Source organism: Ostrinia furnacalis, unplaced genomic scaffold (assembly GCF_004193835.3).
Source record: "Ostrinia furnacalis isolate ACB-3 unplaced genomic scaffold, ASM419383v2 OfSCF1411, whole genome shotgun sequence".
NCBI classification, from domain to species: domain Eukaryota; kingdom Metazoa; phylum Arthropoda; class Insecta; order Lepidoptera; family Crambidae; genus Ostrinia; species Ostrinia furnacalis.
In genome coordinates, this window is record NW_021131650.1 from 298,297 (window position 1) to 321,870 (window position 23,574).

At 36.9% G+C, this 23,574-nt stretch overlaps 3 protein-coding genes across 3 annotated transcripts in view; 2 read left to right on the forward strand and 1 right to left on the reverse strand.

The window, feature by feature from the left end:
• The window catches only part of LOC114352643 (dystrophin-like), a gene marked incomplete at its 5' end in the record, with an annotated part of 132,012 nt that extends 128,282 nt beyond the window's left edge, over positions 1 to 3,730 (forward strand). The window contains one exon of the mRNA XM_028304317.1: positions 1,963 to 3,730. Coding sequence (XP_028160118.1) covers positions 1,963 to 2,072 — 110 coding nt within the window. The remainder of the gene's footprint in view (positions 1 to 1,962) is intronic.
• A 319-nt stretch (positions 3,731 to 4,049) lies between these two features.
• On the reverse strand, positions 4,050 to 6,975 carry LOC114352656 (cyclin-dependent kinases regulatory subunit). Its single transcript, XM_028304329.1, has 3 exons — positions 6,779 to 6,975; positions 6,141 to 6,431; positions 4,050 to 5,919 (listed from the first exon to the last, which is right to left on the reverse strand). The coding sequence occupies exons 1-2, from the start codon at positions 6,835 to 6,837 to the stop codon at positions 6,212 to 6,214; spliced, it is 279 nt and encodes a 92-aa protein (XP_028160130.1). The 5' UTR covers positions 6,838 to 6,975; the 3' UTR covers positions 4,050 to 5,919; positions 6,141 to 6,211.
• A 3,655-nt stretch (positions 6,976 to 10,630) lies between these two features.
• Rcd6 (Reduction in Cnn dots 6) lies at positions 10,631 to 22,535 on the forward strand. Its single transcript, XM_028304318.1, has 8 exons — positions 10,631 to 10,651; positions 10,791 to 10,934; positions 11,275 to 11,370; positions 11,940 to 12,052; positions 18,733 to 18,845; positions 20,030 to 20,181; positions 20,963 to 21,159; positions 21,984 to 22,535. Exons 1-8 carry the CDS (start codon positions 10,631 to 10,633, stop codon positions 22,156 to 22,158), a joined length of 1,011 nt encoding a protein of 336 aa, XP_028160119.1. The 3' UTR covers positions 22,159 to 22,535.
• The last annotated feature ends 1,039 nt before the right edge of the window (positions 22,536 to 23,574 follow it).

Genomic DNA, 23,574 nt, shown 5'->3' on the forward strand with positions numbered 1-23,574 from the left:
ATTCCAAACAATAATACTAAATTCATCCAATCATTGGCAATTTCAATAATAAATTCCGTCGAATATTCAATACTCAACCAAACACTGAGATTGAATCGTTCCGAGCGCGTTTCATCGGGCTCGAAGGCCCACCTGGCCACGTGACTAACGTTATGACTATGCAAGATGGCGGCGCGCGGTGGGGCGAGGGCGCGCGCGAGGAGCGGCCGCCGCCGCCGCCGCACGCGCTGCACTCGCTCATGCATTGCGCAGGTCAGAACTAGGGACGCTACCGGTATACTGTATAGTAAAGGGATAACGTCTTAATAATAGCGATCTTGGCACGTAGATTTAGCACTCTTAGTACTATTAAAGGCCGGTAGATCTATTCTCATAAATAAAACACTGGATACTTAACTTTCACAGTATATTGCCTTATTTTAGATACAAAACATCATTTAGCATAAAAGCGCGCGGAGTCGTCTCCGCGCGTCCCTCTATTCTGACGTTTGATTCTCGCGTGACATTGACAATACGTCAATGTCACTATGACAGCAGCTCATTGGCTATAACGATACCGCTATTTTAACGTTTTATATTTTTCACAATTAACAGTACTTTGGTCAACACTTAAGAGATTCATGTAGACGCAGTTTTTAAACTAACGCCCGGTTTAAGTTTTTAAAGTAAAGCGCTCGCACACTCACTGCGGGCGCCCGTCGCACAGTCACGACAGCAATATAATTACGTGCGAGCAACGTGCATCCTTATGGTTACAAATTAAAGTGGACTTCCTCTATTAAGTACATAAGCACCTGTGTTAGAGGAAGCCGCTCTAGCATTGTAGAAAACCTTGGTAGAGTGCAGTAAACATATCGAACCAAAAGAAAAACAAAAATGAAAGTGTAATAGGTTCACTCACTCACTTCTATAGGTCAAGGGAGATCCGACTCTCAAACTTGAAGTCGGCAGTCCGATGCAGACACCGTTGGACTATTGTCGCCTCTACGGATGGGCATAAAACTGTTACTTGTGTACGAATATTACATTATATAATCAATTTTACAACTAAATCAATTAATTTTCCCAATGGACTTTGTATTGGACAACTAAGTTCTTGTGGAAATTTTTCAATTCTCTTCGAAATTCGCGACTATCTCTATTTCTGCAAAATCGAATCGCTACTATGAAGACGTTCTTTAACTTTACTATGATACCGGGTCTGCTTCGCAAAGCGTATCCAATCGCCATCTCTCTTACTCATATTAGAATTCCAGTATGAGCGAGAGAGACAAAGATGGACGTTTTGCAAAGTAACGTTTGTTGTTAGCGTTGTAGTGTCTGGAGTTGAATGCAATTTATTTTGTACAAAGCTATAGTTTTTTTTGCACTGTTTTTGTACATTGGATATTTTTTGGAATACCTAATCAGTAGGTATGTCATAGATGTCGCACTTTATTTGTTATATACGTTTTTGTTTTTAGTTTTAGTTTGGTCATAGGTAGATGTCGCACTTTATTTGATAATACGTTTTTGTTTTTAGTTTTCGTTTGGCGTTTTATTTTTCAGTTGGAGTTGCCACGCTGTTTTGTAGATGTCGCTTTATCACGACAGATCGCATGGTGTTTGCATGATTTTATTGTCGTCTATTCGATTGATTGTAATTTGTATTTTTTTTTCTGTTTTCGCAAACCTAACAGGACGCATACCTTGAGGTAATGATTTTGTTGTTTTTGACGAAAATATCATTTATTACAAATACTTAATTAAAGAGCAAATTCGCTCAGCGAAACTAACTTAAGAAACTTACGGTCTACGCGATCAAATTAGGGCTATCGTTGAACGCTAAGCTCACCAGTATCGACACTGGTAAAGTTGTCACTTGCCACTTTGCCAGTGGTGTCAATGCAAAACTATTCTGTAAAGAGAGTGAGATGGTAAGAATTGTAGCTCAAGATTTAACAAGGGTATTTCAATTTCCAGATGACCTAGGCCGCGCCGTCGAAGAGTTAGTTTCCGTGATGACGGAGGACCAGCCAGCGCAGACCACCGCTCCTCCGCAGTACACCAACGGAAAGCCAGCCAAGGAGTGACCGCCCCATGGTGCTGACGCGGGCAACCCCGCTTTATTCCCGTCTGGCAACACTGTCCTTTGCCATTTTAAATTTTTTATTGAATAATAAACCTTTTTCCAAGTTGTCTGGGTTCAAATTCCCAATTCAAAGGTTAACTGTATTATATTTTGGTTTGGCTATTTCCTACTAATTTTCGACTCATCACTAACAATTGCACATGCTGTACAAATGACTTCTACCTTATTATACAAAAGCTCTAACATTCCATTCATCATTTCTAACAGATGGCTTCTCGGTGTTGGTTTTCAGAAGCCTGAGTGGATTCGGCTAAACAGAGCTAATCAGTCTGACTGACTTAGTTCATGATAGCAACGGAACAAGACGATTATCGTATGCAACGCTTATTGTATAAATAAGGGCCTGCCATTGTTGCAGTACATATCGTGATGATGTCGTTAATCTTTCCTATTCTTCTTCTCTTTATACGGGCAACACTTTTGGTATTTTTAATTTTAACGGGCAACTCGACAGTGTTGCCAGAACGAATTAATCCAACGAAAAAGACAGCTAACGAGCATTTATATTAAAAAACTGTACCAAATTTATCGATACTAACATTTTATTAATTGTTTATAAGTACATATCTATTAGTACAATCTCCATTATACTATCATATCACTTCTTGTAAATTTCCATATCATTTTATGCTGTATATTGAACTGGCACGTGTATAAATATCACGAGACTCAGGTCATTGTTTTTGAAACGAAATTGGCCAGACCGGTCAGATCGGCTTGGAACTCAGTTGAGAGCTTTAATAGTAAATGTCGGAATCAAAAACATATATACAGGTGTTTACAATTTTAGACAGTACCGTTGATTTGCATGTATGCATCTTTTTGATGGCGACTTTATCACAATGTTAGCTTTAAAATACCTGTTTTGAGACGTTTTTATAATGCAATCGACGATGCAAACAAAGCACGAATCCAGAAACGAGGGCCTACGTTTTAGTGGAAAATGTACTGTTAATCATAGATAGTTGTTTCCAGCCTCCGGCTCCCGGGGTCGTAGGTCGGGTCAGCCCGCGGTAGTAGTAGTGTAGCCAACGATATCGGCATGTTATTTATATGCATGTTTACATATTATCGAGTTATCAAAAATGTATCGTTAGAAAAATATGACTAATCAAGCTGCTTCTATGCAAAATAGTGTTGATCATTTCCTTCGGTTACGTGTTTTGGACTGTCAGAATAGTACTTCTTCGTAGACTTAAACATGTATCCAACTTTTTCACTATGACAACGGTGACACGTTTGTACTTAGGGTAATATGGGCGGGGCAGTTTACGCCCCGCCCGTTTCGACGTTTGTGACGTGTCGTAAGGAGCTGCCTACCTTTTAGATAAGAATATATTGGAGAGATGACTTTTATACGAATGTTAAGTAATCTGTTGAATGCTAACTTTACAATTAAGGACTTCCGATTTAACCATATCATGGTTTTTTATATTTTTTATTCGGTCGCGGAGTGTGCTGGAATTTTAATTCGGTTGTATTATTCCTTTTTAATTGGCAACACTTTGAAATTTCGGTCAACTCGCGACGTTTTGATTAATATTATATCATTAATTTGGCTAATATAGTATTTAAGAAAAAAAGCACAATCTATGTTATTTTAACGAAGAAAGTAATTAAATTTACACTAATATATTGTTAATAATTTTATTCTATTTGTTTGTAGGATGAATAGTTTTGTTTCAAAATCGATTATTTTAAATATTGGCAACTTAAAATATCTACTTCCGCATTTATTTGTATATTTTACTGTGTTTATAATGTTTTAGAAGTTAATAAAATCCAAATAAACATTCAAGCATAGTATGAATTGGTTTCATTTAAAAGCACCTATTAAATATTAAAGAAAATTAATATTATCAAAACACACACATTTCACACAAAAGTTATGCTAAAGTTTTAGAATAAAAATCAATTGTAATTAATTTCAGGTTTATTAACATTAATAATTAGTAATTAAATTGCTAACAATGCAGCCATGTTCAGAGAAGGCACATAATATAATTTTGAACACAGCTCATTTTATATAGTTGTCACATTCAGTCCTCTTGGCTACAAACAACATAACTTACTCTTATCACAAATATTATATCAATGCATACCTAATATATAATTTTATTGGTAAATGCAAAGCAACTTTATGCTTCAAGATATTATACTTAAATATTCTAAAGATATATAATATAATATGGCTCCGTCCCAAGATGATCACCTTCTCCGAAATTAAGTCAGTTCCTTTCATCTCATTTGAATGAAAAGGAATGAGAAAATGTAAATTTAGTACCATATTTTTTCCTGGCAATGTATAGACACGGGTGAAACTTTAGTTTCCCCTTATCATGTATCTATTTGACACAATAAAATTAATATTTCCAAAAATAGTAATGCCTGAAATAGTCATTATTAAATATTTTCTTAGACCACTGAACCATAACAATGCACCGACTTAATTTTGAAGATAGGATGTATCTAGAAAAGAGCCCATAGACAAGACAATATAAGAACAACATTTTCTAAATGAAAGTATGTTCATTTTTAAACAGCCTAAAATGTAAGCAACCCAAAACATAGTGTATTCGCCTTGATAATATTTTTTATGCATAACAAGGCAGTTATTTGACCACAATTGCACCTGATGTTAAGTGGGATGGAGTATTATTGTAGTATATGTATTAGTAGGATTATTGCAGTGTCCATTAAAAAATACACACAAATAATCATAATCTAACATCATTAGATGAAGCCTATGAAGGTTATTAATTAAATATGTAGAATTAGATAATGTTATCACATTAGATTAAGTCTTGCCTATAAAGATAGTGCAAATGATGTTGAAATAAAAAATAATTGAGCATAGATATGCAGACTTGCTTAAAGTGTCAATTTAAGTAAGATTTATCAATATTTTTGAGATGTTATGACAATTCTTTGACTAAACCTCTTCCCAGAAAGTGATAAAGAGATCAGGTAGACTGCTTCGACAAATATTGAAAAAAAGAAGGCCACTGATTTGAAATCAGGCAAACTATACTTAAAAAAAACCTACCTTCTCAAGAATTACAAATAAATATTAATATGTAATATTGTTTGCTTACATTTATTTTTAAAAATGAACATACTTTCCATCGATATTCACCTGGCAATAGTTGACACACATATTTGTTAATAATTTTGAGCAACATGTTACAAGGTGAAATATAGTCTACATCATATAAGGTCAACGTGTACAATTTGCAATAAACACATTTTCAGGAACGAGCTTTTGGCACAGAAACGTTGACTAAACATAACAAGAACTAAATGCATTTTACTAAGATGTTATATGCAAATTATACAAGCCACAAATGGTAATATTCTATTCTTCTATACCCTTTAGTTATAATAAAATAATACATCCTATCAACTGCAAAATACCACATACATACAATTGACTAGACATAGGTCTCAGCAGTAATGTTATCTGAAATGAGAATCCTATTACATCTCCAAAAAGTTCAATGAAAATCCACCCAAATCATTTAAAGAGACTACAGAAAGAAAGGGGTTTACTTTCTAAAAAGCTAAATCATTAATTGAGCATATTAAAAAATCTATCTCTGCTCTCAATAGCCAATAACTATATTTCAAAGCTGGTACCAATATGTTTTTTTTTATCTATAGATAGGATCCTATGTTATCAATTGTATGTATGTCGTGTTCCTTGAATGTAACTGAAATGATAGATAAAAAATTAAGAAAAAATATTAAAATTCTATACTACTGTTGCAATGGTAAAAGACTAACGGCCGGTTCACACATGTCTCCGTTTTACTGTTCCGTTTTATCGTGTATGTTTTTTTTCGTCGATGGAGTATGAGCGACTTCACACATGACACAGTATTCTGTATACAGTAATACATACATCGACAAAAAAAAACGTACACAATAAAACGGAACAGTAAAATGGAGACATGTGTGAACCGGCCGTAAGCCTGATACTCTATTTTAATTCAGGTTATTTTCGAACAATGTCCGAAACTTGCGGATACATAAATATTATCTCAGATATTCTAATAATAACATTTTCTACATCATTTGAAATCAAACTTGAACTGCAGAATTAGCTTTCATATCCAAACCGTTAACAGGAGCGATGTCAGACCGTGGCCTTCGGAAGAGCAGCACGTGGGGCTCCGGATTGTGCACCATGAAGTGTAGCCAACCAGGGCTCTGCTGGACGCCCAGATTCCGCCACTCTGTCTCCGTCATAAGATGGGACTTGGGCACTAAGCGCGCTATGTCCGGTGGCAGGATAACATGCCTGAAAATTAGAAAAAGACAGAAGATAGTGAGTTTTGAATACGAAAAATATTCAAGAAGTTGTGTAAAGGTCTAAACATTTTGTACTATGAAAAATTAAAAGGTCATTTGTTACAATAACCAACTCTTTATACTATCTGAAAACTTGGAGTGAGAGTTACAACACTGAAAGAATTTTAATTTTATTAATAAAGGTAACATTAAAAGTGCAGCAACTGTGTCAACCTGAATCCCACTGACTGTAAAAAATCTGTCGACCAGACTAAACCACGGAGCACATACTCACTTCTACGTGTTATTTAGAAAAGTAGAAGAAAGTAATAAATGTGTAAATGTGATGAAACTTACCTGTACTCATAGACATCGTCTGTGTATCTTTCAGAGTACTGAATTTGATCCACTGGCATTTTATATCACAAAATAACTGTCCACAGCACTTTTCACTCTTTAAATGGTATTTTATGGCTTAAATCGCCAATTTTATTTAAAAAATATTAACGCTTCGTGTCCAACCGCAAAGCAATTTTTTCGGGAAATAATGACAAGACAAGTATGACAACAACTGTCAACGTCATCTGCCAAATAGCGTAACCCGCGCCTTTTATTTTAACGTCGCCATACTAAAGTCACAGCATCACAAATTACGAGGATAAAACGCAATATATAAAATAAAATTGTTTTGAAGTACAAAATCAGAGCCCCGATTACGGTATTTTTTACCGTCAACAATCCAGACACGCTTCTCGATTCTGCGATACGATTGGTCGTTCAACAGCGTACGTCAGCTGTTTTGACCAATCGTATCGCAGAATCAGAAACGCGTCTGGATTGTAGACGTTATAAAAGTTACCGTAATCGGGGCTCTGTTTTTCATTTTGATGATTTGTAGCGTAAAGCTTAGGTTCAAAGTTTTTATTATACCTTGATTTTTCACGTTCGACATCTGAACGAACCAGAGAGCAGAAATAACAGGAGTAGCAGCGCGCGTTTATTTCCATACAAAAAAATTTCGCCATTTCCTGAGGGGGACGAGGTAATGACATTTGTGTAACAGCTGATGGCGCTGAGACACTATCGATATTTTTGTCGATGAGAATCATTGCTCTATGGTTCATAGTCTATGGCTCGTTTAAAAAAATGATATGAATTAATTTATTATCCTATGGGAGATTCAANATAATTTAATTTACACGTGTTTTCATGCGATGGCCAAGTCAATATATGTAGAAATTTTGTTTTTTTTTAAATGCCTATTATTTTGACAAAATGCCACATAGATTTTTTTTTATATTTTTTTCATTAAAATTCAAATTCAAATTCATTTATTCACAGAAATACACGTCCATTAGATGTTTGTAAATAATCACTTTTCTTTCTTTTCTTTTTCTGATAACCAGCATAACTTGCCTCAACACCCAGTTCCGGCTTGACGTTGCATTACGGGACACCCTGTATACAGGACCTTTGTTTTCGAAAACCTACTGTTTTATCAGACAACCAACAATTTTTCTCTATAAACCACTCGAGCCTCCTGTTTTTAACCCATTTTATACTACCGTCGTTTAAAAACAACACATAGAAACAAAAAATTTTGGAGAATATGTAGGTACTTTTGTTTTTATTTATTTATGTTACTTGACAGGTGAAGGCTTTGTCGACTTAGTCTATGTGGCAAATCTTAATAATTCATTAGGTTTTCCATAATATTTACAAGTTTATTTAGCCATTTTCAACGATGAGTTTTAAAGACAAGTAATAATAATAAGTTGCACACTTTATTATAAAACGTGATGTTAGTATCATAAACTACATATAAACATCAAATCACACTGATTCAGAACCTTTGGTAAGAAGTTATAACGAAAAATAACTGGTGTTGTTTATAAACGCCAGCAGTAAAATGTACTACTTTATCTTTCAAGACATTATTATTTTATTTTTTACTGTAGGACACATTATCAGGCTCTGGAGCTTCATGATTTCGTCGAGGAGCTAGAAAATGATAATTTTCCAGTACTAGATTGTCTGATGATTATTGATACAGTAGTTAATACATAGATACCTATAAATAATAACAACACAACTAGAATAAAAACAATTACTGAGCAGTGGCTCAGTGGTCCAGTGGCCCCAATAGGATTATTCCACTATGTTCACCTCGGTGATATCACCTGGGTGAAGAAAGTGTTATTTTTCGTGTCCTCATTTCACCTCAGAACCATTTCACCCAGATGATAATTATCCATAATAATATGACTTGATTTGACTAAAGCAGTCGCTTTTGTTCATCTATTTTTAGGGATGAATTCACCCAGGTTTTCGCATTTGTTTACCAGGGTGAATTAATTTCTAGGTGAACAAAGGTTCTAGGTGATCGTTTTAGTCGACGCAATCCACCTGTAAAATGAAGCTAGGTGAAATGGTTCCGAGGTGAGATGAGAACACTAAAAAGACAAATAAATATTTCTATTCTGCCGTCTATAAGCTAAAAGGCCGCTAAATGACAAAATCTAATTTTGAGCTAGAGCAGAAAAAAGCGGCAAAATTTTCAAACCGATGCTGCTCAGTATCTATAAACATTTTGTCATGTTGTCATATACCAAAAAAAAGGTATTTTTTTCAACTTTCACATGAAGTAAGTTGATTTTGTAAAATATTAATAAGTAATTCAATAAATACACATTTTCCTTTCTAACCTGGTAAAATTTTAAGGCTTGCTTCAAGTGTGCCAGAACTAAATGGCGGCTAAAGAATCATANTTAAACGAATGCGCATAAATCAATGATCCAGACATCTTGCCGGTCTAGATCTATAACAGCTTAATTTACACCGTCCTACTTTACAAAACAAACCAGTTTACGAATGTTTTTAACGACTTTAATAAAGATAAACAAAGCGCACTTATGTAAACCTATTCGTTATTCTTAGCCCATTGACATAAGAGACACTTGGTTAAACATAAGCACCATCCAGTATAAGACGAACCTCGACACCCAAGTTTTGCTTCAAAGAATGAACACACGACGGCTCTAGACTTTCTGGTGTTTGGAAAACCAATACAGCTAGAGCTTGAACTCTTCTTGTAGATGTGAGGAGATCAGGTCAAGATATAGTGGCCAGTCTTAAGGCCATACTGCACAGTTATCTCATGGGATGACGAAACCAAGTGAGAGTAAACTTGTTGCATAAAGCTCCTAGAACACGTGCCGAGATTTTTTATCGGGTGGTGATAAAAAGCCTTGTTTGGGTTCTGAAAAGTAATGAAGAGAGAATAAACGTCTGTGTACCATAAAAAAAAGATACTTAAGTGACTTGCAGCTTGTGAATCTGACGCCCGTTTTCACAAACGATGCTTGCTTAAGTGAAGCAGCAAATCGAACTCACAGCGTTGAATAAAGCTCTGTGACTGGATCGTGTGTCATCCTGTGCATCCACGCGCACTGTGACACCTCAAAGTAATGTTTGTGAATACGGGCGTCGACGATCTGGTAAAGGTCGCGGGAAGAGCCTGGATACGGGCAGCGCAGGACCGTTCATTATGGAAAACCTTGGGGGAGGCCTTTGTCCAGCAGTGGACGTCATTTGGCTAAAACGAACGAACGAACGAACGGGCGTGAGTCCGTTACATTTAAAGTATCCCACTCTTTTAGTGTCCAGCTGTGGACATCATTTGGAAGAAATGAACGAATGACGTCTCATCTGGCTTATGTTGCTTATTTACTTAGATTGGTTTTGCGGTGCTTTCAAATGCAAAAACAAAAAAGAAACTGTAAGCGAACTTTTCGATTAAGGGAAAACTCATTTTCAATGATGATGTAGAATCGACCGAGGAAAAACCTCGGACAACATCGTATGAAATTAGCTTCGCTGTTACCCAAATGCACCACTGACTTATTTGTTAGATTGACATAGCATTTTAAAGATAGTACATACTATGTGCGAGTAGTGTACATAGGCAACCTGTATGGAATACTCATTATTAACTATACTATTCTATTATGATAAATGGTTGTAAACTTTCAAATAACATTGTGTTGTTGTAACATTTGATCATTAAGTCAATGGTGTACGATATGGTTTTATTACAGTGCTAATAGCACTTTCTAAAGGTCATTTAAGAAAGCGACAATTGAGAGCAAATTAGGGACAAATTGTTAGAATAATCTTTCATCATTTGTTACCCAGATAAACTTTTGCCCAATGTTTGCTTTGAATACCTTAGTAAGTTACAAAATTAAGGCTTTAACTAGAAGGAACTCTCTCTATAATCAGAATCTTCAAGGCTTTTAGCCAAAGTCACTGTAAAAGTTCAAGTTTTTTAACTTCAACTCATTTATTAAACCACTTTTTCCACCAACAGGTGGCGTACGCCATCGCGTTGATATATGAGATCGTCTGGCTGGTGGAGTCGCAGAGCGGGCTGCCTGTACCATCGGTGCTGCTCATGGTGTGCTACTGCATCGTCATCGCCGCCACCGTCACGCTGGTCCATGGACTTATATCAGTAAGCCATTTTGTACCTTCACACAACCTGCCTGCCCTATTGTACTGTAGGTAGGGTACAATTGGGCAGGAGATAGAAGCAGAACTGACGGCTGATGAAGCATCTTGGAATGGAGGCCACGTACCGGCAAAAGCAGCGAAATGATGATGAGAATAGGACATTGATCCACTCGTATGTGCGTGGCTGTCTCTTTACAAGCTACATAAATAGCGGGCACGTAGTACACGTACGTAATTGAATTTTGTCACAGTAATGCCTTTTGCTCCTTGAGAAACTTTAATTTTGATTTCGTAATTACTTAAGTTTGTAATAACTATTTTATTGTTTTTTTCTTTTTCAGAAAAATAACATATACCTGTTAGCATGGTTGATAGCTGTAATATTGGTGTTGATCCCGGAGTGCGCTCTAGTCTTTTACATGTCCATTAGTCATTGGGTAAGTTTATTTCATGACATTATCATACTTATACACATATTATTGTTATTTAATGCCTCTTTTCAACATAAGTAGGTATGAGCAGCTTCGCGTATTTAGCCTACTTATTTGCTAAAATGGTAGGTAATTCAATCGTATTAAATGCATGGCGAAGATTGATGAGATGATCAGTCCTAAGATGGAAGTTTCACCCTTCCTCAACCACTGAACTGCCTGGCTATATCTTACTTCCAGTCCAGCCACCTGCCAAACCAAAACACATCAATTCTGTTAAATTTAGATGAGAATGAAAGTTTAACAAGTCGTACCATCAACAAAGGCAGAAATGATACCACTGGAAATAGAACCTAGTATCTCTAGCTAGAGATACTCAGCTGAGTCTCAGATGGGTGGTCTTTCCACTAATTACAGAAGTAGTTCAAGAGAGAGTGTGACCATGACGTTCAGAAACTAAGACGTACTGAGCAGGACTTTGATCATTCGCTTCCAGCTGTTTCTGCAAGTGGTGCACGAAAAACTTAATAAAAAACTTAGTCATCGGATTTTGAACCTTATGTCTTCGCTTCCAGGGTCTACAAGGGGTGTACGGCGGCGCGGAGCTGGCGTGCTACGTGGCGCGGCTGCCGGCCATCGTAGTTGGTGTCGTGCTGGTGCAGTCTGCGTACGCGCTGAGAGAGGCCAGGTGAGATGCCATATTAGACTCTACTATAGAAACTTTAAGGTCCATACTGCAAAGTGCAAGGATACAAGCGGTGAGAGGCCAGGTGAGATGCCATATTGGACTCTACTGTAGAAGCTTTAAGGTCTATTACTGGAAAGTGCAAGGTCTGTAAGGGATATAAGCGCTGAGAAGCCAGGTAAGATGCCATAATGGACTCAACTCTAAAACGTTTAAGGTCCGTATTGCAAAGAGCAGGGTCTGCAAGGTTTACGGTGGCAGAATTGTGAAACCCATAGATCCTTTCAGTACAGCAGAATGTGAAAATTTATGAAAGAAACTGCAAAACGACCTCCTCTATTCCAGTCTTCTATTCATTCTATTCCCTCGGACTTCTTTAGTTATCAAAAGTCCACAATTCTTATCTTTTTATCCCGAGACCTGTTTAAACAAAATGGTAAAAACACTAACAACATACAACTCGCCGGAATGCGACTCTTCCTCCATCCCACTTAGCCGCACCGCACACCAGGGTTGCCAACTCTACGTATTTTTACGTAGATCTACGTATTTTAAGCCTTCCTTGCAAACCTACGAACTTCAGTCCCAGAATCTACGTATTTTCTATTAAATTTGCAAAATAGCCTGAATGGGCATCATTTCCTTTACTTTCGCGAAAAAGTTAATAAACGTTCCATTTCATACTAACGCACACCACTCACCTCGCTATAGTTCCAAAATACTGGACTGTCCTGTCGATGACATTGACAGTGGGGCGCCACCGTCAATACCGAATCCCTGGTTCAGATTTTTGCCATGTTGCAAACCATATAGTTGAACGATAGTAGCGCCCCCCTGTCATTGAGTTTGGTGGGACAGTTCAGCGTGGGTCATCTATACTCTCAACACATCGCGCCAAGCAGATGACTCATGTCACATGGGTTATGTCTGATCACGGATAATTGGCATGTGGCAAAAGTGGAAACTAATGTTATTTTAACATTTCCCCATTAAAAAAATGCTGTGAGAGCCTGTTTGAAAACATTTCTGAAAATGATACACAATAAAAGTATACTTTACTACTTAGGGTAATAAAAATTGACATTTTACTACTTTTACCTACCCCTATACTCTCTTCATTTCATTCAGAAAAAAAAGTACGTAGATCTACGTATTTTCTATAAGGAAATTGTACCATTTCTACGTAATTTTCTAATCTGTCCTACGACTTTTTCAAAATCCGAGTTGGCAACACTGCCGCACACCTCCCCGCGTTCGCCCCGTCCGTACCAGAGCTTCGACGTGACGTCACGGCTGCCAGGTGCGCAGTTAACTCTATGGACTCTACAACCTTTTCTTTGACAAGCTCGTAACTCGTAAACATTGAGCTCCGCTAAATTATTCAGTTTAAGTAAGAAATAAACTTTAAGTTCGGACCTAAAACAGCATTATAATAAAGTATAAGTGTTATATCAAGTGTTAAACTAATCAAATTACGCAAAATGTGAAGAACGAGCAGCAAAATAGTGTTTTAAAAATTGTGGTGATTCATGTGTCGTCAGTTACCGACCGCTCGACATTACGAATCGACCAAACTAGCTGCAGGTAAAACTCACGGTTACGCGCAGCGCATTAAAGCGAAAGTCGCGCGCATACACAACTACTCGTCATCACTACGTCGCCGCGCATGCGCTGTTTTACTCGCCATAGAATATGAACTACAGAAGTGCCGTTGTATGGATATGTCGCTGAGAGACAAAAATAGTAAGTTTGAAAAAAGGACGTGATTATTTTATTTTGTATACATCTCATCATACTCGTAGAATTTATATATTAAGATAATAAAAATTTTTTTGAAGAGGAATATTTATCATACTTGAAAATGGCATCAAACACAGCTTGCAAACCTGCTAAAAATACTAAAGCACCAAAACAGGTTTTAGTATTCTGTAATAAATGCAAACGGAAAGTAAACCAAAAGGAAACTATATTATGTAGCTCGTGTAATGAAAGGTATGAATTTGACTGTGGAGGAACATCTGAAAAACTATACTTGCTAATGAGAGAAGAAAGACGAAAAAAATGGAAATGTAATTTATGCATTGGTAATAAGAAAAAATGCAAAAGCCCAAATGTACTGAATAAACTTTCGTCGCAAAAAGAGGCTGAGGTTAATAAACCGGAAATTCCGATATCGCCTGCAAATTTTAGTATATCGGAAGTATTAAACTCAACTCCACAAAATACTGATGATGATGATCCGAGTCAAACAAGTATCATAAATATTGCTACGCATAATACGTTCCAGTCTCTGTCCGAGCTATCTGATTCAGATGAAGGAGATACAATTAATTCAATAACAGACAAACACAATAGAAGCTGTCCGGAAACAAAAATTAATTACAAACAAAAATTGGAAGAAATGGAAACAATAAACAAAATGTTGCACAATAAATTGCAAAGTGCAGACAAACAAATAGATGAACTAATAATGGAAAATTCAGTACTCAAGAAACAAATTTCTGAATATAAATCTACTATATCTAATTTGAAACAAATATGTAATTCAACCTTAACACCAAGAACGAGTTCAGCAAAAAAGAAACAGAGAAGAGACGGAGGAACTGAGAAGAAACAGACTTCTCAAGATAACACTCAAAACAGTACAACAATGAAACATCCACGATTGGACGATTATAAATATAAAAACACAAGTAATGTTGACAAATTTCAGAAGCCTAACGTCTCTGATAAGAAAAATGGTATGACAATTCCCAACAAAATAAGTATAATTAGTAATAATGCTCACAATAAAATATTAAAAGTCGCACGAAGAACACTAAGTTGTACCGAGATCTGCCACTACAAGAAATCGGGAGCTGGAATACAGCAACTCCTTAGCGGACTAGATACCATGTTGAATGATTTTACTTTGAGTGACTATTGTATTTTAATAATAGGAGATAGAGATTTCACTGAAACTGACAATTATCACAATATTATATCTGATATGAGACTAACCCTAGGAAAACTAAAACACACTAACATAATTGTTTGCTTGCCTACATATAAATATTGTAAATATATGAATCTTTTTAATAAGCGCGTAGAAATATTTAACAATCTGTTGTTTTCCGATAACACTTACCATGAATATGCCTACATATTAGATTCAAATAAGCATATTCCATATAAACAAGAAATGTTCGTTAATATAGATGGATCTTTAAAAGATCGTGGCTATGATATAATTTTTTCGGATTTAGTTGAATTAATTACTCTTTTATCGGAGCACAACGGATTATATGACTATGTACAAGACGAAGTTCAAGTCATAAGCCCATGCGCTGGAAACTCTGTCGACCAACAAAAATTTTTTCGAGACTAAGTCACCATCTTCACAAATCAGACTGATCCACCAGAATATTGCTGGATTCATTTCTAAGAGAGATTTGTTAGAAATTAGTATATCGGAATTAAACGCGAGTGGGAAGAAACCAGACATAATTTGCCTGTCTGAGACCTTTATTAGACTTGGTAGTGAATGTTCTATTAAACTAGCAGGATACAATGTCGGGGCTATCTACTGCAGAAAAAACAAAAAAAATCGTGGTGGAGTATGTATATTACTAAAAAAAGGGATTAAGTTTCAGGAATTAGTCGATATTAAAGTCTATACAGAAGATAAACAATTTGAATGTTGTGGTGTTAAATTAATTGGATTTGGATACAGTATATTTATATTATGTGTCTATAGAACTCCTGACTCAGATGTAAATATTTTTTTATCAAATCTAGAAATAGTACTACATAAATACATGAAAAGTAGTAAATCTCGCATAATATTGGCTGGCGATTTGAATATAAATACGCTTGTGCTATCACCTAGCTGTAAATATCTTAATGACATAGTAAACAATTTTAATCTTCAAATTCATATAACAGAGCCTACTAGAAAAAAAACCTGCATTGACCATATAATTAGTAATATTGACGAAGCATGCGCTGAACTACATCACCTCCACCTGTCCGACCATAACACTGCACAGATGTTACATATACCAGTAAATAAAAATTATGAAAATCCTATTCAATATTTTGTAAATATGAAAGACTATTGTAATGACAATTTAAACAAATTTAAAACACACTTGCGTTCTTTATCCTTCTCCGAAATATTAAATGAATCCGATGTTGATAAAGCTATGCATTCATTTCATAGTCTTTTTACAACAGTATATGACTTATGCTTTCCCAACAAAAAAATAAAACTATCAAATCAATATAAAAACGCACCTTGGATTACAAAAGGGCTAGCTAAAAGTTGTAAAACTAAAAGAAGGCTTAGATATGAATATTATTTAACAAAAACCACTCGGAAAAAGCATCAATATAGATCATACTCCAAGCTACTACGCCAGTGTTGTAAGCTATCACAAAAAATACAAAATTCAAAATTAATTGCTAAGGCTAAAAATAAGTGTCTAACTACGTGGAAAATAATAAAAAACGAAACACAAAACATAGATAACAATAGGTTTATAGATGAATTGAACGTAAATGGCAAAATAATTACGGATCCAATAAATATCGCAAATGAATTTAATAACTATCTTATAAATTTAACAAATATAACGGACAATAATAAACCGAAAACAAATACCAATAAAATTTGTTTACCAAATAGCATTTTTCTGGAACCATTTTGTCCAGATGAAATGAAAACTATTATTAGATCATTAAATAACACGAATGCAACAGGATATGATGGTATCTGTACAAAAGTAATAAAATCTTGTGCCGAAGAGCTAATCATACCTCTTACACATTTGGTAAATTTGTCGTTTAGTAAGGGTGTCTTTCCTGAGTTGCTAAAACTTTCAATAGTCAAGCCCCTTTACAAGAAAGGCAAAAAATCATCAGTTGAGAACTATCGCCCTATTACCCTAGTACCTGTATTATCCAAAGTTTTCGAAAAGGCCATGAAAAAAAGATTATTAAGCTTCATCATGCGTTTTGAATTATTCAAAAGAGAACAGTTTGGGTTTCAACATAATAAATCCACAACGTTAGCAATGTACCACCTTATAAATGAAATAAGTGAAAATATAAACTCTGGAATACCTGCTACTGTTGTATTTTTTGATATGACTCGTGCCTTCGATTTCGTTTCTCATGAGATACTGCTTGTAAAACTAGAAAATCTAGGAATAAGAGGATTAGCTCATGACTGGTTAGCATCTTACTTGAGAAATAGGAAACAAGCAGTTGAAATAACAAGTTTAGACAATAAAAAATGTATGACTTTGAATAAATCTAAATTTTTAACGAATGCATGTGGGGTTCCTCAAGGAAGTGTTTTAGGGCCAATATTATTTCTACTTTATATAAATGACCTTCCAGAGGTAACTACTCACAAATGTGTATTATTTGCCGATGACATATCCGTAATTATTCCCAGTAGTAAAAATATAAGAAAAAATGAAGAGGACATAAACAATACAATAAACAAAATAATAAATTGGTTAAAGAATAATAATTTGACAGTTAATTTAAATAAAACAAAATTCATTCAATTTGGCACACATCGACAAAGAAAATATAAACTTGACATTAATTATGAAGGGACTATTATTGAACAAACCAATAATACAAAATTCCTAGGAATAGAGTTAGATGAAAACTGTACCTGGAAAATTCAGATAGAAAATCTACGGGACAAACTGAATCGTTACGTATTTGTGCTGAATAGACTGAGTCAAATTTCTGCAATAGAAACATCCCTGGCGGCATATCACGCGTATGTAGCATCTCTGCTTAAATATGGACTTCTGATTTGGGGAAATTCAACTGACTTAGTTTTATTGTTTAGAGCACAAAAAAAATGTGTAAGGGCTATTTGTGGCAAATCACCTCGTCAGTCTTGTAAGCCATTATTTCAGCAATTCAAAATATTACCTCTTCCGTGCATGTACATATTGGAAGTTGCATGTTTCGTAAAAAATAATGGTAATCTGTTTAGAAAACGACTTGAAGTCAATAATCGAAACCTAAGACATGCAGAAAAACTAGTCTTTAATAGTGCACCTAAACTGACATTCTATATGAAACAATGTAATGCTATGTGTGTAAAAATTTTCAATGCCATACCTGATGACTTAAAGATATTACCGAATAAATTGTTCAAACGTAAACTTATGATGTGGCTGCTTGAGAAAAATTTTTACAAAATAAATGACATTTTTAAGAAACATTAATTGATTATGCAATTCTAGATTTGTGATTGTTACACTATTGACATTTATTATTGTACAAAATTCTAATATTACTTAATTTATCTGACATTTGATATTGATTGAATTAATTTGTCTATGACATGTTTAAATGGATTGTTGTTTTGAAAAGTGCTGTTATTACTCGTACATAGTTTTTGCATGCCATAATATTGGTAAAATGTGAGTACTATAAATTATATTTTGTAATAATTGTAACACCTATGACAACCACATTTTAAGCAAATAAATTTTATTATTATTATTTCTTTATTCAATTTTCTTTCTTATTTTTAATTTTTTCTTTTTACAATGTACCTAATTATCAAAAAATAAAAATACATTATTATTATTATTATTATTATTATTATAACCCGGTCGGTTGTAGAGCCCATACATTTCCTAATCGTGAAATTTTATTGGTATTTTCAGGAAAGCCGGCTACAGTAACGGGGCCGCGGTGAGCGGCAGCGAGTTCGACGCGAGTCACTTCGTGCCCGACACCGGGAATGCGTTCACAAACGACGGGTTCATGCCCGACACTGGTAAGTCACATACTTTAGATATAATGTCTGTTGGAGTTTTATAATTTTGACACTAGGGGAAAGTTTTACCAAATGTAACGAAAGAGTAATGGTAGCAGCTCAATACTCAATACTTTGAGAATTTGGCAGAATAAGTCCCTGTCCATCGTTTCCGCCATATCTAACGGATCCTTCTTACAAACTTTGTCGGTTGTTATTAGGTAAAGGGTACTGCAAACCAGATCATTTTGTGAATCATCCACCCTGCAAAGCAATACCCTCAACTCATACACACTTTACAAATTAGTCGAAGTCTTATTAGCATTACTTACTTACTTGAGTTACATAAAAATAAACGACCTAAATTCTAAGTCCTTTTTCCAGACCTTTGTTTGCTGTTGGGTGAAAGGCATCTACATTGAACCCTATTCCCATTTACGTAGGAAAAACTTTCCCTCACGTAATCTCGGTCACAAACTGACAGTCGTTAACCGCGTTAGAGCCCGACAATTTGCCAACAGATGTAATTTTGGTATCGACCTCCCGCGCCTGGGAAAATACTACAAGTGCCTTTTATTGTTAGCGCGGAAACTCTGTTGACATTGTTGTAAGCTGCCTGACTAGTGTGAAAATAATTTTGCAAAAAGGCGTCTTTAACCTATTTGTGATTACTTCCTAAATGTATATTAGATACTCGTTAAACTGATGTTGGATGGTAGATAAAAAGAGATCTTTCTTGTTTGTGGTGCACCAAACAAAGGATGGTACATGAGGCTATGGCGTTGGAACTGTCCTTTCAAAGGGGTTGCTTGAATGCATGTCATGACACCATGTCATGAGACTCATCGTAGGAATTTATAGATTCGATACGGTGTATAGGAAGTTACCCTGTAGGATACGGGCGATTTTGTACAATCGACAGCACATTTATGTTGCAAAATAGCATAATAATACAAACATAATATTATAAACTAAGATGCCGCAATATTCAGCTTTGAGTGATCTTCTAAGTCGTTGACACTCTTGAAAGAGAGGTATGCGTTTTGTTTTAGGCGGATGTTGTTCGCTCTATGATATCTCTCTATCTTTTCCTCTTGGTGGTCAACTCGGTGCACTCGTTCAAGATACCACTGAATCGGTTACACAGGCACAGGACAGACAGCTTTATCGGGCCGTTCTAAATAAATATTGTCTCTTGTTTCCAGGCAAGTCGGGATCGATGCCGGATCTGCGGCGGCACCTAGCCAGCCGGCAGTCCATGAGCTACGCGCCGCCACCCGCCTACTGGCAGCACCTCGCTGAGCGGCATTATGCCGCTACCATGCGTGGCCCGCCTAAGGGCTACGCGATGCCTCAGGTAGGGCCTTTCATTCTTCAATGTTATTTTTGCGGGTGTCACTATGCTAAATTATGTCATGTCATCCATATGCAGTTCATAATTGCCGGAATCATTACGCCACCACCATACGCGGCCCGCCCAAGGGCTACGCGATGCCTCAGGTACTTAGCGCTTCATTCATTCTTCGATACCTTTAGTGGCATGGGTTAACTAGTCCAAAATATGCCATTAAGCAGTGCCATAGATGGTATATGAACCGGCGGCACCTAGGCTGGCTACGCGCCGCCACTGCCTACTGGCAGCACGTTGCCAAGCGGCATTACGCCGCCACCATGTGCGGCCCGCCCAAGGGCTATGCGATGCCTCAGCTAGCAGTTTTGACTCTTGGATACCTTTAGTGGCACGGGTGGTTAGGCTAATCTTTATGTGGGAGGTCTAGGGGTAGGGGTAATGATTCTGACCTTTCTGTCAAAAAAATTTGAATCCGCGATTCGCTCTTTGGTAACGGAGTGGAGTTTCCCTAGTAAGAGAAAAGGTTTAAGTCTGATATGGGACGTTCTAACGAGAAAGCCAGAGTTTTCAAAATGCCCCCGCGCAGGTTAATAGGTTCTATGTCTTAATTGTATTCCGTCCATATGGGCAATGGGAGGTGTATGCCCTGAAAAGGGCCTACATTTGAATTTGAAGACCACTGATGTACGTAGGTATAAGGTATACCAATTTAAAGCATTACCTCCGATCATCACCTTTCTTTTTCTATTCACTATATTTTTTACTCATTTAGTTATTTTCTTATCAGCAGGCTTACGGCACCTGGGTGGGACCCCGCGCGGGCCCGTATGACAATCCCTACAAGCGGCGGCACTCCGTCGTAGGAGCCTTCGACGAGTACCCAGCCGCCGAGTTCGATGACCGCGTCGACTGCAAGAGCGAGATGGCGTACCCGTACTACCGGCCGTACCCTTACCAGGTGTACCCGCCGGAGTATGACCCCAGGTGAGGAAATAACGGAAAAGCTTTAATGGTATGATTTACTTGAAGGTCCTCTCAACAGTAGGTGAAGGTAGAGCAAGGTGTGGTACTACTGGCCGTCCTCTTACCAGGTGTCCCTATCCACCGGAATATGACTCCATGTGAGGAAAGGAAGAAATGACTTCGACGGTATGATTAAGGCCGTCAGTACCGTGGAATAAGGAGTTTAAAGATGTAGGTATGAAGGCTAAGCGAGATGGCGTACCCGTACGGTGTACCTGCTATAGGCGCACCTAGGCCCCAAACCATCCCCCGGACACGGCCTGAGCCGAGGTCCGATTCGAGCCTACCTTGGCGCCCTCAGGCCGCGTCCGTAGTCCCCTCGATCGGGCCCACTAAAGTGAGCCCGCCGTAGGCTGGACTTTGGTCCAACACCGCGGTGGGCAACCCTCTAGTTGGGTTCGCCACTGATCGGGCATCTTATGCGCTCGATACGGCCTGATCGCGAACGTCGGCACGCGCACCGATGATCGCTAAACGGCTAGAGTACTTACCTTCTGTACTCGCCACCACTCTGCCCGGTAAAGCTGGAAAAGCTACTCAAGATAGCAGCGCGCGTCCCTTAAAAAAAAGCGCACCTAGGACAATAGGAAACCCTGCATTCACAGTCGATTCAAGCACAATTTCTCCCTGGAAGTACCTACTCTATCAATTGGGGCAAATCCGCCCGTTGTAAGTAAATATTTGCTCAAAAGGATACGTATTACGTTAGACTAGTGGGTAGATACACCTATACATAATTTAATAATATGCTATCGAGTACTCATTAACTTTGTATTTCATTACAGATTCTACCCAGAGTTCAAGAGGGAAGAGGCCGCATACGGAGTGAACCTGCTAAGACACGAGCCCTACAGGTTTAGTGGCTCCAGAGAGCGCGTCTACTACGGCATGAGGAACAGTCACACGTCAGTCGGGAACGAATCAGATGACTTGACCAAGTATAAAGACGTGGCGCTATGAGTATTACGTAAGTTAGGGACGCGATAAACTGTGTAAAAAGCTATTCGATTCATTAGTTAGCGATGCAGTTACAAAATATGGGAATGTACAAGGTTTTTTGAAGTGTGAAGGTCAACCGAAATAGTCTCTGTGAGATATGAGCTATGGGGTACTGCTGGTACGAAGTGCTGGACGTTTCCATCCAGTTAAACTAAGCCAACTTTCGTTTTTTTTCTCTCATTTTATGTACCTACCATTTTCTATACCACCTATTTTCTGTTGTAAAAATTTGTCATATGAAAAAATTTTTCAGATGTAAGTACCTAGTAAAATAGCTTCAATGGATAGTCTAGCAAAACAATCTCAAGCACATTTTCTTCGCATTAATAAGATTTCAAGGATGAACCTATGTAGGAAAGGAACCGAAACCTTGACTGCTAGAATTTAGTAGCTAAAATGTTGTGTAAAAATAATGGTGCTTAATTTTATTCTTATGAAATAATAGTAAGTAAAATTGTTTGATTTGTAAAATCATTCTTTGTGTTATATTTTTCTGTATTTAGCCATAAATGTATTAGCTTTAACTACACGAATATTTTATTTAGGTTACCTAATAACCAAAGGTATTAAAATTAAAGATGAAAAAATTTTTTTGGAGTCACTACTTTTTATAGATCAACAATAAACTATTTTTATTTAATGGGTTGCCCATTATTTTTTCCTCTCCTCACACAAATTAATTGTCGTAAGACCATCTCAGAAGACCATGCACATTAAAGAATCTATCCTTTGTTAAGGGCACACGTTATTTACCTTAGTAGGCAACATATAGGTAATAATGACGTGTGCCCTTAGCAAAGGAAACACCAAACAAATAAATAAAGTGAAAATTATATCACAAATGGCGGGGAATGAACACGCGACCTCTGGCATAGTAGTCCGGTATGTGCACCACTAGGCCAGCGGCTGTTTTTGTGACCTCCGCTCTGTGTCCTCCTTCTTTAATCGTACCTACTAGTGAGTACGTTACTNTACCATCCTTCAGGATATATTTTCGGTAATTGTTCGTCATCATGACCTCGTCAGCAATTGCACAAGCAAAACCCTCGGTTTCCCCAAAGAGGTCACCGAAGCGTAGCCAGTTCACCGAGGCGAGGAGGTCTACATCAGGACCTATTATTATTATTATTCTTGTTTACACGTTGTGTATCTCGATGTCTTATACATCGGTGTATTAATGGTATTCACGGGCCTAAACCAAGTGAATACCAGTACAATAATATAGCTAAAAATAGAAATATTATTATTATAAATAAATAAATTTTCCAGACTGGCAAAAAAGGAAAGTGAGAAAAACTAAAAAACTTAATTTCAATTTTTATTTACAGAGCAAGAAACTATTAAAAGCCTTGTTTCGAAGGTTAACAAAAATATTCC

What these genes read in the sequence shown, in the direction of transcription:
- LOC114352656 (XM_028304329.1), bottom strand. Translation starts at nt 6,837, where the DNA reads ATGCCAGTGGATCAAATTCAGTACTCTGAAAGATACACAGACGATGTC. An exon ending in GACGATGTCTATGAGTACAG is followed by an intron (nt 6,432 to 6,778) that starts GTAAGTTTCATC and finishes TCTAATTTTCAG; the next exon opens with GCATGTTATCCTGCCACCGG.
- Rcd6 (XM_028304318.1), top strand. Translation starts at nt 10,631, where the DNA reads ATGTTTGCTTTGAATACCTTA. An exon ending in TGGTCCATGGACTTATATCA is followed by an intron (nt 10,935 to 11,274) that starts GTAAGCCATTTT and finishes TTTCTTTTTCAG; the next exon opens with AAAAATAACATATACCTGTT. An exon ending in AGGGCTACGCGATGCCTCAG is followed by an intron (nt 20,182 to 20,962) that starts GTAGGGCCTTTC and finishes TTTTCTTATCAG; the next exon opens with CAGGCTTACGGCACCTGGGT.